General features: G+C 47.8%; 1 protein-coding gene across 1 annotated transcript in view; it reads left to right on the top strand.

Annotated features, from left to right (window-relative positions):
• Positions 1-8,320, top strand: part of Gabbr2 (gamma-aminobutyric acid type B receptor subunit 2) — a 339,297-nt gene extending 330,977 nt beyond the window's left edge. Inside the window, exons 18-19 of the mRNA XM_031377342.1 lie at positions 3,010-3,127; positions 5,676-8,320. Coding sequence (XP_031233202.1) covers positions 3,010-3,127; positions 5,676-5,841 — 284 coding nt within the window. The 3' untranslated portion in view covers positions 5,842-8,320. The remainder of the gene's footprint in view (positions 1-3,009; positions 3,128-5,675) is intronic.
• The last annotated feature ends 10,123 nt before the right edge of the window (positions 8,321-18,443 follow it).

Genomic DNA, 18,443 nt, shown 5'->3' with positions numbered 1-18,443 from the left:
TGGAACTCACTCTGTAGAACAGGCTGGCCTCGAACTCACTGAGATAGGCTTGCCTCTGCCTCCCAAGTGCTAGGATTAAAAGCATGCACCACCACTGCCCAGCTAATAGTTGTGGGGTGCAGAGCTCCCCACCACAGCCTTGGCGTGCTCCGGTGGTGCACTCCTGCCACTCAGGGCAGTGGGGCACTGCTGGGCAGAGGCAGAGCAAAAGGGATTGGGAAGGAATGACTCAAGTTGCGAGTTGCACCAGAGGCCAGAAACTCTGGAGCACTGACTGTTTGCATGCTCCGCTCTGCAGCCAGATGGGTGTCTGTATCCCAGTCCTGGGGGTTGGGCAATAGCTAAGGGAGTCACAGATTCTAGCTCCTTGGGAATCCAGGCAAAGCTGGATACCACAGAGGAGCTGAGAACAAATTGGGGGCCCCAGAGCAGCTCAGTTTGACCTGAAGCCAAAGGGAATGGAGGGGGCTGGGAACGGCGGCCCAGTGATTTAGGCATGGCAGGTACAAGCTGGAGCACAGCCTGCACAGCGTGTCTAGTTGAAAAGAGGCAATACATGGTTGTAAGATGTTTTATTACAGAAAGGAGAGGAGATAGGAAAGTAGGGGCCGGCCATCTCCATGTGGATGGTGTGGAGAGGGGAAAGGGAAGAGGAGAAACTAAAGGTAAGGAGAAAAGAGAAGAGGCTAAGAGGGAAGGGAGACAGAGAGAAAGAGAGGAGAAGAGAGAGGGGAGGGGGCAAACCACCCCTTATATGGTGGGCTGGACTGTCTGTCTGTGGGGTGGCGCATACCTGGCTGTGGGCAGCTGACTGGGGGTAAAGTTCAGCCAGAATGCAATTGATAGCACAGGCTAGTGGAGTTGGAGAACTCATGGAATCAGCCTGTGTCTGGAAACGTGTCTCTACTGTTTCCATCCCTTGTGAAATCCTCTACTAGGCCTCCAAAAGTTGAAAACACAGACTGCTTTTTCACAGTCCCACAAATCGTTATGTTTCTGTGTGCGGAGGTGTGTGCCTATAGCTCTAGTAACCCAGAAGCCTGAGGCAGGGGGACTATTTGAACCCAGCAATTCAAGACCAGCCTGGGCAACAATAATACCCCATCTCAGATAAATAAATAAATAAATAAATAAATAAATAAATAAATAATAACCATGAACTTAAAATGATATGTTCAAACCACAGCACTGGGCCTATACAGTTGATTCTTGTTAGTCAGGCATTGGTGTAGTTATGTTCTGTAAGGTCTCCATGCATACTGGCAAACACTGATGCTCCAGGGGAGGGACCAGGTGAGACCCCTGTGAGCTCCTCCCAGGTTGATAATCAAATCTTGCTGTGCATGTTTGTTCTGTACATGTCACCTTCCTGAAACACTGTACTTCAGCAGGACCGTATGCATAGCAAGCAGCACTCCAGCTGCTGGCGCCTGACGGAAGCTTGCCTGACACCTGTGTTTTAGGAACAGTCAGCACTACACTTGGAGACCATTTTAAACAGCAAAGTTGACCATGGAAAAAAGCAAAACTGTGTCACACATCACTAAAGCAACTTCAAGGCTAGAACAGTGTGGAAGCCGCACAAAGAGAGTGGCGCCTCAGACTGGAGCGTGCATCCAGGCAGCTCGAACATTCTCACACACCGTGTGTATCAAACAAATGACCAGCATCCTCACATGCCGTGTGCATCAACAAATGACCAAGGTGCATCTAGAGTGTTGATGGCAGGGTAGCAAGTCCACTTGAGAAAGTAAAAGAGTTTGCAAATGCAGAAGCCATGAATAATGGAGGTCACCTTAATGGATGCGAAATCACATACCTATACCATCCCCCAGGGCAGCAAAAAAACAAGCAAAAGAACCAATGTGCAGCCCTGCCGAAACAACCCAATCTCTTGGGAGGGATACAGACTCCACATATGTCTCCAGATGTTTTAGAAGCCATGGTATGCAGCCATGAGTGGCATCCACAGAGCTTTGGTAACTAGTTCATTATTGCTGAGCAGACTCAGATGAGCACCAACATCTCAATGTTACATGAGGTTGAGCGGAGAATCTTGTGCATGCCCTCACTCATGCCTTGATTTCTTCCTTCTGGCCAGAGTTATACATCTATCCTATCTCTTTAGAAGGCTGAGGCAGAGGAATCACAAGCTGAAGGCCAGCCATGGCAACATTGTAAGACACTGCCTTGGAATAATAATAAAAATAAGCAGAGCCTGCGGGAGCTGGAGAGTTGACTCAGCAGAGAAGAACATTTTATTACTCTTGCAGAGGGCCTGAGTTTGATTCCCAGCACCCACAGGAGATTCAGAGCTTCCTGGAACTCCAGCTCCAAGGGACTTGGTGCCCTCCCCTGGTCTCCTTGGGCACCTACATGTGCATGACAAACGCACAGACAGATACAAACATAAAACAAAATAAATAATCTTTAAAAAAAAAAAAAAAAGACTAGGGCTGTCGCTCAGTGCTTACCTAGCTAGCACACATGAGACACTGAGTTCAATCCTCAATGTTGTTGGGTGAGGGGCATGTGCCTTTTATACTGGTTGACAAACACTAACCAGGCTTCTTGGTAAAGATGCAACCATTGCTACCCCCACCAGTAGTCTGCTCCTATTCAATTTATTTTTTGTGAATTTTATCCAAAACATACCATAGAGGACTTTCCCCTTTCTCACTGGACACTCATGCCCAGGGAGGACCTTAGTGTTAGACTTCCTCTGGCTAAGTCCATGGTCCACATTGGTCCACTTGATCCCTACCTGCCGGGTTTTTTTTCCTTGAATGGAAAGAAGAGAGGGCAGCCGCACACTTTGCAGCTCACAGCTGTTGTCTGTGGGTGGCAGCTTCTCAGCTCAGGGCTTCCAATGGGCTGAGGGGCAGACTCTGACTCACAGAGTGAAGCGGGATCATGAACTCTGTCCCTGCACGGACAGCTTCCTCAAGGTCTTATGATTGATTTAAAAAAAAAAAAAACTAACAAAAGTTGTGATATTGTCTTCAACAGATGGAGGAAAGGCCATTCTAAAAAATCACCTCGATCAAAACCCCCAGCTCCAGTGGAACACAACAGAGCCCTCGAGGACATGCAAAGACCCCATAGAAGACATCAACTCCCCAGAGCAGTGAGTACCTTCCCCGAGAGCACACTGCCCCAGTACAGTACAGCTGTGGTCTCACAGCTACTATCTCATCCTAGCTATGCGTGACCCAGGGATGCAGCCATATTACGATGCTCCTTTGACAGGCGAGGAAACTAATCTCCAAAACGGGGGAGAAGACCCAAACAAGCCCGCCCAGTACTTGGATGCAGGAAGTAGGATTTGAACTTGGTACTGTCCAACATTAAATCCACCATAAAAATGTTCTCCACCAGAATACACTGCTTTTGTTGTATGCAAACTGTAACCTTGTGAGACTCCTATGCTTAGTGATAACTGAAATCTATTAGCATCAGACGTATGCTGGGGACACAGCAGTGTCCAAAACAAGGATATCTTCCTTCCACCCTGCCCATACCTTGTAGAGTCTCTGTTCTATTCAGCAGGCTTAACTACTTAATTAAAAAGGCAAGGCATAGTGTGCTCATATTAGGTGCTTAGAGAGAAATGAAATGGGGAAGGGGCTGTCGATTTAAGGAAGGGTTAGGGAAGAAATCAAAGACCTGTACATCTCAGCTCTGTCCCCAACAGCGACTTTAGCTCATTCCAGCTTATTGGAAGCAGCGGGTAGATACATAAACTCTGATGTGGCTTCTGGGAAGTGGCACGCAAACAGGAATGGGCAAAGTCACCCAGTCCATCCAATGTTATCTACCCAGCACATGCCAATCCTGGCCGGCTTAGTTTCCCTATATCCCAAAAGAAATTGGGAAATATAAATTAGATAATGGAAATGGACATTTATAATGTGGCCAAAGTGAAGAGAGAGAGAGAGAGAGACAGAGACAGACAGACAGACAGACAGAGAAAGAGAGAGAGAGAGAGAGAGAGAAAGAGAGAGAGAGAGAGAGTTTGGTTCCTTTCCAATGTGCTGTCTGAGGAGTTTTGGAAAACCCTAAGGCAAAAGGCAGAAGCCAGGCAGCTTGAGCTGTGAGTGAGGCTAGCTGTCAAGGGGGAAGGTAACTTGGTCCCGGGCTCCCTCCACTGCCTCTGCTCTCAGCAAGGAGACACGGGTGGTTTTCTTCCTCCATGGGTGTTTTTTTTTCTTCCTATGAGTTTAGAGTGCCCCCAGTACCTATCAGGCTGATCCTCAGCATGAAATTGCAACTACAAAATGTCCAGTACTCTCTTTCGTGAATGCTGATGTATCTGGGAAGTCTTTCTGGGCCACAGGTCCTTTCAGGGCATGGGTACACTGCATAAGCACCCACCCGTCTCAGAAACCATCAAGCCCTGAGTAAACTCTGGGGTACGCCCTGTTGGGATTGAGCACTTCAACCACAGAGCCTGTGGCTCCACAGAAGCAAGATCCCAGCCTCCCTGGCTCCGCTTAGCTGGTGTTTCCCTAAACAAGTTGCAGAGGGACTGCCTTTCTTTGCCCTAGGTGGGGTAGCAACACTTTGCTCTCTGTTTCCTGTTTGTTTGTTTGTTTGTTTGTTTTTCTTTGTGAGAATCTCCCTTTGATGTGGTTTGGTTTGTACCTGAGAACCTGGAATCTGGAACATAGCCTGAGAGACACTACAATGCAAACTCCAGCAAAAATGACCCTGAGAGCAAGAAGCCACGTTCCCTATAAACAGCCTTACTAAATATTAAAGTGACTCACTGACCTAACAGGCATTGAGGCTTTAAGGATGTGGCCAGGAGAAGAGAGTCAGAGGACAGCTCCCTTTTCCCTTATTATCCCTCCACCATCGGTGGCACGCAAATTCCTCCTCCCACTGCCAGCTCAGCCTGGCCGCCTCTGGCTTCTTTTCAAGAGCTCCCAAGACTCTGAGGAGGAAGGGGCTCCCTCCCAGAGAAAGAGGATAATACTTAAACTTAGTCACGAACCCCAGAGGAAGAGGATACCAGATGGGAAACACAAATGCAAAGATACGGAAGAACACCCCAAGTGGGTTATCAGGGAAAATGAGCCACCAGAGGGCAGGCTGTGGGGAGAAAAGACAGACTATTCAACCAGAGCATTTGGAGAGATCTTGGGCCCTGAAGGTCACAGCCACATCAGGGTGTGTCTTTTTAACCCCCTCTGTGACCTCCCGATGTAGGGATGGCAAGGTTAATCACCACAGAACCTGAAAGGCCCGGGAGGATCCCGCTGGGAAGGATTGGATGCTGGGTACAGCAGTGGCTGGCAGAAGGCAGGGAAGAGGGATCAGACCAGTGGGGTGCCGGGGACTGAAAGCAGGCCCCACAGAGGCTTGTGTAACTTGAAATGAGTGGTGTCGGTGTGTGAAGCATTGCTTGGGTCCTCCTAATTTCGCCATGATCGTTTAATCATCGAGGGAGGATGCAGTCTTACTCCTGCTACTCTTCTGGCTATTTCCAACAGTAGGTACCCTGTCAAATGCCTGCTTCGTGTCTGAAGCAGCACTGGGACGATTGAACCAAAAGATCTTGGATTTAAGGGGACACAAGACTCCTACAGAATTTTATTAGTCAAAATAGGAGCGAGAAGCTTTCGGGAGAGCAGCCAGCCCTCACTAACTCTCCCTGTCTTCCTTCCCTGCAGCATCCAGCGCCGGCTGTCCCTCCAGCTCCCCATCCTCCACCACGCCTACCTCCCATCCATCGGAGGCGTAGACGCCAGCTGCGTCAGTCCCTGTGTCAGCCCTACCGCCAGCCCTCGCCATAGACATGTACCACCCTCCTTCCGAGTCATGGTCTCGGGCCTGTAGGGGTGGGAGGCCTGGGGCCGGGGCCTCCCCGGGACAGCACCATGCTGGGCCAAGGCGCCTGCCACTGGCACGCCCACGGCGGTGAGAAGCTGGGCACCATGCTGCCCTCTCCAGACTGCTGGAATGGAGCTCAAGCAGAGAGGGACTCGGCACCGACCTCGAGCCTTATCTGCGACGGTCTGACTCCCACGAGGGAGAGGCACGGCAACGACTTCTCCTTGGAGTCTGCAAACAAAGGGGTGTTGGAATGTCCGAAACTTGCAAAAACAAATCAAACTCTAGACAAAGGAGAGAGGCCTCAGACTCCAGCTATCCTCGCCAAGCGGCCAGAGCAAGGGCTCTGCAGAAATGGCCCTCTGCACTCTGCACACACGTCATCGGTGGTGCCCGCCCCCACACACCAGCCCTTCTCCACTCTGGGGGAGAAGGTGAGCAGGGCCACCAGGTCCCCAGCAGCTGGCCCAGCCCACTTCAGCCTCCCTGGAACAGGGGGTCAGCCGGAAGGGCAGACAGGCACAGCCCTGGGGCTGGGAGACCAGAGCAGGCAGCTGCGCATGCTCCCAGGGGACATCCATCAGAAGAGAGATGTTTGTTACTCTCTGATAAATGCCACACATTAACACAATAACACCCGCTCTGGGGACTGTGGGGATTCAGGGCACCGCACTGCAGACACGCTCTGCAGGATGCAACCGACAGTCTGTCATGCACCCACCGCGTCTGCCATGTCCTTGTGTTCAAATTTAAGGTTCCCGGTAATAAGGGGAGCCACCGGAGCTAATCATGGAATGTCTACTCCCAGAAAACACGATAAAGAAAGATTGTGCACTTTAACCTCTCCCATGGGGGCCCAAGGGCTGCTGGGATTCCCCCCTCCCCCACTGACTTTGTTTTTGACCAAAGTGAATCAGGGGCATTCTGCTAAAAGTCATCTCTGTGTTCCTGAGCTAGAGCTGCTGGCCCAGGGCTCCCTGGCTTCCAGGAGGCAGCCCCCCAGTGTCCCTCCAGCCCCAACCCATGAGTGCCCGCCTAGGGTGTCACTGAGGTGGTCCGTCAGCAGGCTGGTTCTCATCCATCACGACATACTTCCCTTATAATTGAACCCCAAAGAGCACCGGCCTGGGAGTCAGACCTGGATTTGAGTCCTCAGTCCCCTCGGACTCTCTCCGTGACTGGGCAAGTCACCAGTGTCTTCTCTGAGCCTCAGTTTCCCCCTCTGTAACAGACTGGGGTTGAAATAGCAGCCATCCTGCCTACCTCACAGGGTCACTCTGAGGATGGACACGTGATCTCATTCATCCAGGAAAGCTCCGCACTGTGAAACAGCTCTGACCTGTGAGGTATTTATTAGTAATGACCGTGACCTTCAGCCCTCCCACAAGCTGGGGGTGTGGTTAGGCCCAGAGAAACTTCCTACAAGTCCCTCTACCTAGGGACAGAACAGTCCAGTCCGAGGGGGGCTCAGGACTCTTCTGACAGTCCTTGATAAGTTCATTCTTTGCTAAAGGCCTGAATGGCACCGTCCAGGGGCGTCTGCACAAATGAGTGGTTTGCTCACTCCCTAACGAAATCCTAAAGGCAGCTTCAACAGGCAGGCAATAATCTCTTCCCAGAACACTGCAGTCGGGAACACACTGCTGTCAACCACCAGGCTGTGACAAAGGGCCCACGGGAATCACCATCGCCAACATTTCGAAACACCCTCGTTCACATCACATAGCTCTCCCTTCCCCTCCCTCAAAGAGAGGTTACGGAGGTTCTGTAGCTTTTTAAGGGGGAAAAAAAAATGTCAACACATCACAGGTCAAGTTGATGTCCTTCTCTGTTTAGGCACCAAAACTCCGTGTCGTCACTCACTGTGTGTGTTAACCAGTATTTCCTTGCTTTTTCGACTTCACCTAAACCAAATTTCATTTAAAAGACCGCATTATTTTTTTTCAAAGGGAAAGAGATAATTAATTGTACATAATGTATACAGACAAAAAAAAACCTGTAGAAATATTACTCCAGCATAGCAGGAAAAAAAAAAACAAAAATCAAAAAACAAAAGTATTGGATTGTCGGAGGTGAGCGTGCGTCTGTAATCCCTTGTGACTCCGAACTGTGCTCCGTCTTCTAGGTTAACCCACAAGATACATCTCTGTCTACTGATCCTGTAGGTTCACCCACATTTTTTTTAATTTCTCTGCAATTAACAAGCCCCACAAAGTGATTCTGGCTATCTACTGGTTCTGTTCTTTTATATGCAACAAACACACGGTCCATTTCCTAGAGGCTTCTGCCCACGGGCATCTTCCAGTGACGCTAGTGCACACCACACACACACACACACACACACACACACACACACACGACTGCTTCAATTAGACTGGAACTGGCAGAATCAAATGTAAATGAGGAGTTTCTCTTGCCCCACTGCATGGTATCGATTTTTAAAAAATTGTTGCAAATTTGTTTTTATGAATAAAAGGGAAAAATATCCTGTTGTTTTATCCATGCCTACTCTTCCCCAAATGGGGAGTCCTGAAGTCTGAAGCTTAGGAGGCTCTGAGGTAGCTCTTGGACCCGGTCCTTTCCTCCTTCTCTGGGCTGAAGACCCTGTCCTCCCTATACCCACATCCTCCCACTGTCTCCGCTGACCCACATCATGGGCTCCTAGGGGTGGGAGTCCTCTCTGCTCCCCTCAGGGCCTCCTGACAGTTACAGACCTGAGATCGGAAACTCAGAGATATTGAACAAGCTACTCAAAGTCACACAGCCAAGAGAGTAAGGAAGTAGAAATCTGGGCGGATTGGTGATTTTGAGATATAAACCCACGGCATCACACATAGATAGGAATCTAAAGGCCACCTGACCATCAGCAAATCCGAGGCAGCCCAGCTGCCCCAGCAGGTGCATGCTATGGGCGGGTTGCCAGTTCCCTCCCAAAACCTGGTTCTTCTTTGCCTCTTTGGCTGGCTAATGTGTAATCTTCACATCGAAGCATAAGAATAGCTGCGGATCTGTCAATATCAATTACAACATTAAGCCTGTGATTTGTTAGTAAGACATTCATGACAAAGGTAGCAGTGTATTAAGCTAAGCATGGGATATTTATGAAGAACTGTACAGTTGCAAGTCCTGAAAGCTAGCTTTCTACCTATGATGACCAAAGAGATTATGCAAGCAATAGTGTGTTAGAAACACTATGTTACCACTCACAAATGAGGGAAATGCAGCCAATACCATCAAATCCCCCAAGCACAGAAGGCTCGCCAATGCCTAACCTTGGTCACGTCTGTGGGCGCCATTTTTCTTTATTGTCAACTGATGTAAGAAGACCCAGCCTACTGTGCGTGACACCACCCCTAGGCAGGGAAGACTAGACAGTATAAAAAGCGTAGCTGAATGTGACCCCCGAGAGCAAACCAGTAAGTAGAATTCCTCTATGGTTGCCACTACTAATATCTAAGCATAGTAGTCTGCTTTGAATTACTAAACCAGAATGTCTAGTTACGGGTACCTTACCAAAGAAGTTTGGGGAGAGTGGAGACAGGAGGATTGCTGGGGCTTAGCCTAGCTCTACGTTCATGGAAAGACCCTGTCTCAAGAGGACTAAGTTAGTAATAAAGAGAGTATGTGCTGTTCTCCTCTGGCCTCCACAGGCACGAGCGTGTGCATCCACAGACATTTACAGACATGCCACATACACATGCACAGGTACGGTCAAGAAAAGGAAAGGAAAGAAGACAGTAGAAGTCCACGGCATGGAAGGCCACGGGCCCGGCGGGGGGGGGGGGAGGTGTCTAATAGTGTTATTCTGCTGAATGACACGAGTCTAACTGCCTTCTCAACATCTATGCTTATAGCCACGGATCAGTGCTGACTCAGCCTTGGCCAGAGAAACTTCTCTCAGCAGTGCTCAGCAGTTAATATGGAGATGCATAACTAACTGGCCAAGGGGCTGGGAATTAGTGTCTGTTGAGTGCTCAGCAATAAATGCCCCCCTCATACATGCACGCACACGCGGCCGTGCACACGTGCATGCACGCGCGCAAGCACACACCATTGCATCTTCAAAGACATGGCTGCTGCACCTTCCTGCTTGAGAGATCAAGTTAACAAGGTCAGCCTGCATTCCAACAGCAGCACCGACTGGACTAGGTAAGTTATTAACAAACAAGGAGAGACCATAGAATGGGGCAAGGGACGGAGTTCCTGGTGTGAGTGCAAAGGAGTGTGGGGGTGCACGTGATCAAGATGCAGTGCCAGCTGGGTATGGTGATACAGACTTTTAATCACAGCACGCAGGAGGCACAGGCAGGTCCCTCTCTGTGAGTTTCAGGCCATACATGTATATATTACGTGTATGAAATTGTCAGAGGAGGAATACATGATGTTCTGTTTAAAAGAAGAAGTGAAAAGAAAAGAGGGTTCTTTAGCTCAGTTTCACCGAGGGCCAAGTGTAAAACCAGACTGTCCTACCTGGTCTTCTTCTAAGGAGGGTTTTCAGGGTTGAGTCACAACGCGGCAGAGAAGTGAACAGGGAGAAGGGGCCAAGTACACGGGTGACCTCCCTTTCCTACCAACTCATTCCCGTGAGAACTCACTCATTCCTCCAGACCAGCAGGAATCCTTTCCGAGGGTGATGGTCCATAGCTTAACCACCTTCCACCATCCCCATCTGATGAGGTCCCACTCAGCCTGCTGCCCTGGGAACTGCCCTGGGAACTGCCCTTCTAGCACAGGAGCCCATGGATAGAAAGCTATTACAGTGGAGCCCGAGCACAACAATAAAAAATACTATCCAGCCGTGCCAGGCACATCTGGTGACCTAGACTTGAACTCCACACTCAACGCTTCAGGAGTCAGGTCACCACCAGCCAGCCGAAGGCTCAGCTGGAACACAGGGGCCTTTCACCTGGCTACCTTTGCTCTCCACTGCTGTGGCCGCCGAGTGCCCTCTTGTTCCTTGTACCTGCATAACCAGATAGTTGTAGAATATTCAGGAAATTGGAGATTTTGTGCATGAAAGAGACATTTGATTTTCCTCTGCAAGAACTAGGATGAGAAAACCTGGAACAGGATCCTCAGACTTGAAAAACATACAGGCAGCTTTTCTTTGTATGGTTGTTTTGTCTGCATGTATGTCTCTGCATCATGTGTGTTCGGCACCTGTGGGGACCAGAAGAAGTCACTGAATCCCTGGAACTAGAGCTGTGAGCTTACACATGAACACCTTTTAAAGCATGCCACTAGCTTGAATCTTTTTGCATTTGTTTCTTTGTTTGTTCGTTTGTTTGTTTGAGAGAGGGTCTCATATAACTTTGAACTCAGTATGTAGCCAAGGGTGACCTTGAACTTCTGATCTTTCTGCAGCCACATCTCAAGCAGTAGGCTAAATGTGTATACTAGCAGGCAAGGTTTATGGGGTGCTGGGACTCGGGCTCCATGCATGCTAAACAAGCCCTCTGCTTGCTGAGCCGCACTGCCTAGCCCTAACCTAGATCATTTTTATAAAGCTCAGGCTCGATACAAGCTCATGCTGAGAGCCTTCATGAGGAAGCCAGGCCAATGCGCAGATGAAGAACAAACAAAATGACAAATCTAAAACACACACACAAACACACACACACACACACACACACGCCTAACAAAGCATTAACCACCTTAATGTGGAGGGCTTGATGAGGTTTCCTGGGGAGTAATAGCAGCTCATGGATTCAGTGAGCCCAGGTCGGCTGAGGGATCACTCTGAGCTCCCCAGCCTGGTGTGAAACCCCCATTATCACATTGCTTTTCTTTACTTAAGCTGATGTGAGCCTCTCCGACACAGAACCCCACAGGAAGTCCACCTCTGCCATCTGTTCTCGCACACGCAGCAGTCCTGGCTGGGTAACATACAACAGCAGCTGAGATTGTAGCTGCCACTGAGCCCACGAGACTAAGACTAAGAGCCTCACTTAACAACTCTCCATTACCCTCTACAAGAGGAAAGCTCTCAGCTCAGAGGACGAGTGGAGTTCCGGGCCACACAACCAGACTGTGAAGAGGGTACACACCTGGATGCACTCATCTAGTGTGTCCTCTCTTTGCAACTTCTTTAACTTGTGTCAAAAAAAAAAAAAAAAGCATCCCGCTTCCAATAGTACTTATTTACTTTATTTACTTTAGATTAATAAGACTTTTCTTTTCTTTAAAAATTTATCTTATTTTATTTATTTTATGTGTATGAGTACACTGTAGCTCTACAGATGGCTGTGAGCCATCATGTGTGTGGCTGCTAGGAATTGAACTCAGGACCTCTGCTGGCCTGCTCACTCCAGCCCTGCTCGCTCTGGCCCCTGCTCGCTCCAGCATAATTCACTGTAGCTGTTTTCAGATGCACCAGAAGAGGGCATCAGATCTCATTACGAGTGGTTGTGAGCCACCATGTGGTTGCTGGGATCCAAACTCAGGACCTTCAGAAGAGCAGTCAGTGCTCTTACCCACTGAGCCATCTCATCAGCCCAAAAACTTATCTTTTCTTAGTCTTACAATGGTGTTGCTAACCACTGAGATTGATCTGGGGCATGCACTAAGTAAGGATCCAGGCCTCGGGCTGAGAACCTCTAGCCCAGGCCCAGTGACCATGGGAAAGGAGCCCAGGCAGCAGCTTGGGGCCATGCCTGTCAGATACGAAAGAGGCACAAAATAGCCCCTTGAAGATCCAGAGTCTTGAAGATATTGATCTTGAGGGGCCCCTGGGAAAGCAAGTCTGCACTGGCCAGTGTCCACACCTGAACTCTGAGGCAGCTGTCACAACAGATGCTTGCCATGGCTGTGGTGCCCACCTCTCTATAAGAACCTGATCCTTGATGGAAGCACAGCACGGATCCGGGGATGGAACTGGTCAGAGCTGGCTGGAGAGGCAGGGCTGTCTCTGTAATGACTTCTGTCTCAAACCACACCAGGGGTGGAGGGTATAGTTCAGGAGTTATGCACTAGCATGTATGACAAACAAAAATCCATACATTTATACATTTGTTTTGCCTTGTTAAAATTTTTTAAAAAAAGGAAAGAAGAAAGGAGGGAAGAAAGGAAAGGAAAGGAGAGGAGAGGAGAGGAGAGGAAAGCACTGCCTGATGATCTGATTTCAATCTCTGAGAATGACATGGTGGAGATTCTCAGACGTATGTGCTGTGGGATATAAACACATACATGCACACACAGAGACACACAGAGAGACACACACATGCACATACACATGCACACACACATATATACACATGCACACACATACACACAGACACACATACAGACACAAACACACACACACATAATGCGCTATAATGTAAGGCTCCATACCATTTATACACAGCCACTTCTCCTGCTTTTCTGCTATGCACTGGGATAGCCAGATTGTCCCTTGCCAGAGGCCAAACAGATGGGCCGCTAGTTCCCAGACTTTCAGCCTCCAAAGCTGCAAGCTTAATAAGCCTCTTCATAAAGTGTCCAGCCTCTGGTGTTTTTTACACCAATAGAGAACAGTCTGAAATCTCTCCAAAGGGACAAAGGGGGACAAACTAGAACAAACTCCATGAAGACACCATTGGGCTTTTGACTTAGTAAACAGTTCCCACACTGGAATGGAGAGGCTGTAAAGAAAGGTTCACACATGGAGACTGTGGGGCCTCTGCTCTGGGAAATGAGGGTTTGAAATGAACAAGCCCAAACAGCCTGCTGCAAAGACTGCAGGCCACTGACATAGCCGTTAAATAGCCAGTTAGGAACCTTGGTGACAGGAGAGCCAGACCCTTATCCCACAGTCGACAACCTGTAAAACTGAGGCCTTTAATTACTGGTCAGAAGAATGGGACCTGAGTCGTGTCTCTGGACCTGGAAGAAGAGGTGGTATTCCGGGGTAGCCAAAAGGTCAGCATTGGGGGCTCTCTAACCCTGGCTCTGGAGCCTCACAGCTTACTGACTCCTTACCCTGCAGGAGCCCTGGGGGAGGGACAATGACACGCCATTGTACTTTCTTGACAAGCTGTCCATCCCTGGACAGGACAAAGTCTCTCAGGAAAGTCTCTTATTGTAGACAGTTTAGAAAATTGTCTACAACCTGCCAAGAATGCAGGGCAAGGAAGGCAGTGGTCTCCTTGGCCTCTGTCCCTTCAAAGTGCTTAAAAAAAAAAAAAAAAAGATTTATTGTGTATACATTGTTCTGCCTGCATTATGCCTTCTGGCCACAGGAGGGCACTAGCTCTCACCATGTGTTTGCTAAGAATTGAACTCAGAACCTCTAGAAGAGCAGCTAGCATGCTCTTAACCTCTGAGCCATCTCTCCACCCTCTCAAAGCACTCTTTACTCCATAATAAACTCTGCCTATGTTCTACACTCTGTCTCTGATGAATTCTTCCCATGGAGAGAATGGGAATTGGTGGCTCACGACTGAGCTGTGTGTTAATACCCATATCCAAGCTGCCATTTCCTTAATGCTCTCTCTGCCGGTGCTGGTCTCCTCACAGCAGCCTGCTGAACTGAGACACGGGATTGGCTATCTTCTTGTAAGCAGTGACTTGTGTTATTCTATGGCTCTCAACCTTCACCTGGAAACAACCATGGGGAGCTGTGTGCAAGCCAGCCTGCCCTCTCCCTGCACTCTACAGTGTGAAGCTGTGTGCAGGCCTGCCCTCTCTCCCTGCACTCTACAGTGTGGAGCTGTGTGCAAACCCACCCACTCTCTCTCTCCCTGCACTCTACAGTGTGAAGCTGTGTGTAAACCCACCCACTCTCTCTCTCTCTCCCTGCACTCTGTGGTGTGAAGCTGTGTGCAAGCCCACCTGCCCTCTCTCCCTGCACTCTACAGTGTGGAGCTGTGTGCAGGCCTGCCCTCTCTCCCTGCACTCTACAGTGTGGAGCTGTGTGCAAACCCACCCACTCTCTCTCTCCCTGCACTCTACAGTGTGAAGCTGTGTGCAGGCCTGCCCTCTCTCCCTGCACTCTACAGTGTGGAGCTGTGTGTAAACCCACCCACTCTCTCTCCCTCTCCCTGCACTCTGTGGTGTGAAGCTGTGTGCAAGCCCGCCTGCCCTCTCTCCCTGCACTCTACAGTGTGGAGCTGTGTGCAGGCCTGCCCGCCCTCTCTCTGTATGTGCTTTACAGTGTGAAGAAGCTAGGTGCAAGTCCACCTGCCCTCTCTCCCTGTGCTCTATCATCATAGCTGCCTTGTAGCTTTGTGCCATGATAACATCACAGAAGGCTATCAGCACGTGACCCTGGAGACAGGCTCCCAGAAGGTCAGGAGAACCCTAGAGGTGACTCTTAGGATCATGAAGCTACAACTTAGCTCTAGCTCCTGGTTGGGGAGAAGGGCTATTTCACATCAGAGCACAATGTTCCTCATCACATCTGTTGACTTCCAAGACCGTTTAAAGCTCTCTAGTCTGTCAGCCTGGGATATAAACAAGAGAGCTTGAACACTGGTCAAATACAGGTTTGAGGGTTCCTTCTACCTCAGAGGCAAGGTTTTCCCATCCTCTCCAGTACATGGCCTTTCTGCATTTTTTTTTTTTTTTTTTTTTTTTTTTTTTGCCAAGCAGACCAAGAAAATAAGAGTCTAAATGCAAGTCTAGAGTTTTCATTGTTTTGTGAAATGAAATGAAGTCTCAGAATTAATAAGTATTCCACATTCTCTCACTCCTTAAAATACAAAATAAGGGACTGTGGAATGTGGCACTGTGACACAACACTTTCCAGGCCTCTGTAAGGCCTTGGGCTCAATCCTCAGTACCAGAAAGAGAGAAAGAAAGAAAGAAAGAAAGAAAGAAAGAAAGAAAGAAAGAAAGAAAGAAAGAAAGAGAGAAAGACTTTAAAAAGATAAACTGGCCATGGTGGTACACAACTGTAATCTCACCATTTGGGAGATAGAAGTAAGGAGGATCAAAGTTCAAGGTCATCCTTGGCTACACAGCAAATCTGAGGCTAGTCTAGGCTACAAGAAGCCCTGCCCCAAAACAAAAACCAGAAAACTATAGGACCAGCAGAATGGCTCTGTGGGTAAAGGCACTCTCTGCTAAGCCTGATGACTTGAGTTCAATCCCTAGGGCCTACACAGTAGGAGAGAACCTAGCTCTTGCAAGTTGTCCTTTGACCTCTATGTGTGTGCCATGGCATGTGCTCGCACACACACACACACACACACACACACACACACATACACAGGGCACACAAACGCACCAAATAAATAGATAAATAACTGTTTTAAAAAAACTGTGTGTGTGTATGTGTGTGTGTAGATATAATACAAAATAATATTGAGATTTTTTTTTTTTGCAGAATCTATTTCACATTCAGATTTCAGCACAGAATATAAAATGGAAGTGTGTTCATGTGTGCAAAATCAGGTAACTTCTCTCAAGATTCTATGTCTAAATGCTGTGGTTGACACATGGAACAAAATTTCCATTATGTTCAATGAAGTGAGGTTGGACTGATGGAACTGCCATTTGTTCCACAGTCCTGCCAGGAGTGCAGGGAGCCCATCCTGCCCTCTGGGGGTGCCACCATGTCATGAGCACACAAGCAAAGATAATGATGATTCTCTGTCCTCTATTTCCAATGGTCATTGATTACCTCCTTCAATATCTACAGAACACCTGCCAACAACAACATCTATTTGCAGAGGACTCATGCTTATAAATAAAGTTAATTCTCAAAGAAATAAAGAGAGAAAGAGAGGTAGGGAGGGAGAGGGAGAGGGAAAGAGAGAAAAAAATCAAAAGAGGGGCCAGTGAGATGCTTAGTGAGAGTTTATTGACAAGTCTGGGGACCTAGCTCAGTCCCTGAGAACACACATTAGAAAGGAGAGAAGTGACTTCTGCCAGTTGCCCTCTCTGACTCCATGCATAGCCCCCTCCACGCACATACATGCACACACACACAGCACAAGATAAAAAATTTCGAAACAAACAAACAAACAAAAAAACGGTATTACTGGGGCTGGAGAGATGGCTCAGTTCTTGATGCCCTTCCAGAGGGTCTGGGTTTAATTCCCAGCACCCACACAGCAGCTCACAACTGTTAACTCTAGCTCCAAGGGATATAACACCCTCATACATCCATACAAGCAGGCAAAACACCAATGCACATAAAATAAAAATAAATCATTAGAAAGGTATTACTAAGAAGTAGATATATTAAAAAGCAAGTTGTATTTCCCATGGTTTTAACATTTTCAATACTACTGTATAATCACAGTCATGTAAGTTACTCCTATTCCATAACAGAAAAAGAAAAAAAAAAGACATGAAAGATAACTTCAAATAATCTGATTTTTTTCTTGGTTCTTTTTAGGCAGACAGATCTCTCTATGTAGTAAAATGTACAGTAATTATTTCAGATGTAACATTACATTTTTTACTCATATCTTTTTTAGTTATTTTAGCTTAATTATTTTTGCTTAATACATCTGAACCATGGTCAAAGCCTTGAAAATTTCAAAACTGTTGCAGAGGCATCCATTACTTCTGTGGGAGAGGAGTATAGAGGTGAGAACTGTCTAAATAACCACAACGCAGAATCAAAAAAGACGGCATTACCTTAGTCATTTTGGTGGCCCTGGTTGTTCTGGAACTCTCTTAAGTAGACCTTGGGCTGACCTTGAACTCACAGAGCTCTGCTTCTGGGATTAAAGGCATGTGCCTCTAAGTCAGACTTAAATTCTTTATTAAAATACACATACTATAATTCTAAACAGGAACATGTGATTCAGATAGAAAGTTTCTCTGGCTTCTACTAAGTAAATGAGGTGGAAATATACTAAAGGTTTTTAAGAAATTAAAATAGTGCCATTAAATTAGTCTGTTTGGGATACTTATGGATAAAGGGTTACATGGGGATGCTCTTAGGTACTTACTTACAGAAGAGTTTTAGGAAAGCTTCGCGGGAGGGCAGTACCCACAAGAGCCACAAGGTGTCGCTTTCTGACAAGTTCCTATTTACAGTTAATCTAACTGGAAGGAACCAGGGATTTGTGTTGATGACTTTTTGACATAATAACCAGAAAAATACACACATCATAATAAGTGACAACCCATACCTCTAGATCAAGAGGAAGGAACTCCTATTGTTGTTCCTAAACACATGACAGAAACCGATTTCCTTCCATTTTCTCTTTTCCTCTGAAGCAGACATAGAATAGTAACATTCCACATGCTGTCTGCAGCAGATGTCAGGATCCCTGTTTTTAGGATTGGGGAACTAAGGTCGAGGAAAAAAAATGCCACTGCCAAACTAAATTCTGGAGGCCCAGTTTCCTAGTCCCAAACACGCCAGCTGGGCAGCTGGGGCTTGTACAGCCAGTCCTCCTGGTGTCGATTTTATAGTACAGATGGCTGGGAGCAGGGTTTTACTATTTGGAGCTTAGTGCCCCCTCCCTCTCTCTCTCTCTCCCTCCCTCCTGTCCCCCTGTTCTGGAAACCAAGGATTCCAAGATCAAGGGACCCAGCTGAGGGTCTTGGCTTACAAATGATTGTACTAGTGAGAAGCCATCTGGACATTTGGCTCCTCCCAATCTAACCCATACAAACCGTGACAGGAAGACCTGAAGATGTATGAACAGCCTGGCTCTATAAGTCGG

The sequence above is a fragment of the Mastomys coucha genome, unplaced genomic scaffold, assembly GCF_008632895.1.
Source record: "Mastomys coucha isolate ucsf_1 unplaced genomic scaffold, UCSF_Mcou_1 pScaffold18, whole genome shotgun sequence".
Classification (NCBI taxonomy): domain Eukaryota; kingdom Metazoa; phylum Chordata; class Mammalia; order Rodentia; family Muridae; genus Mastomys; species Mastomys coucha.
Note: the sequence above shows the minus strand (reverse complement) of the source record. Positions and strands in the feature narration are given on the sequence as shown.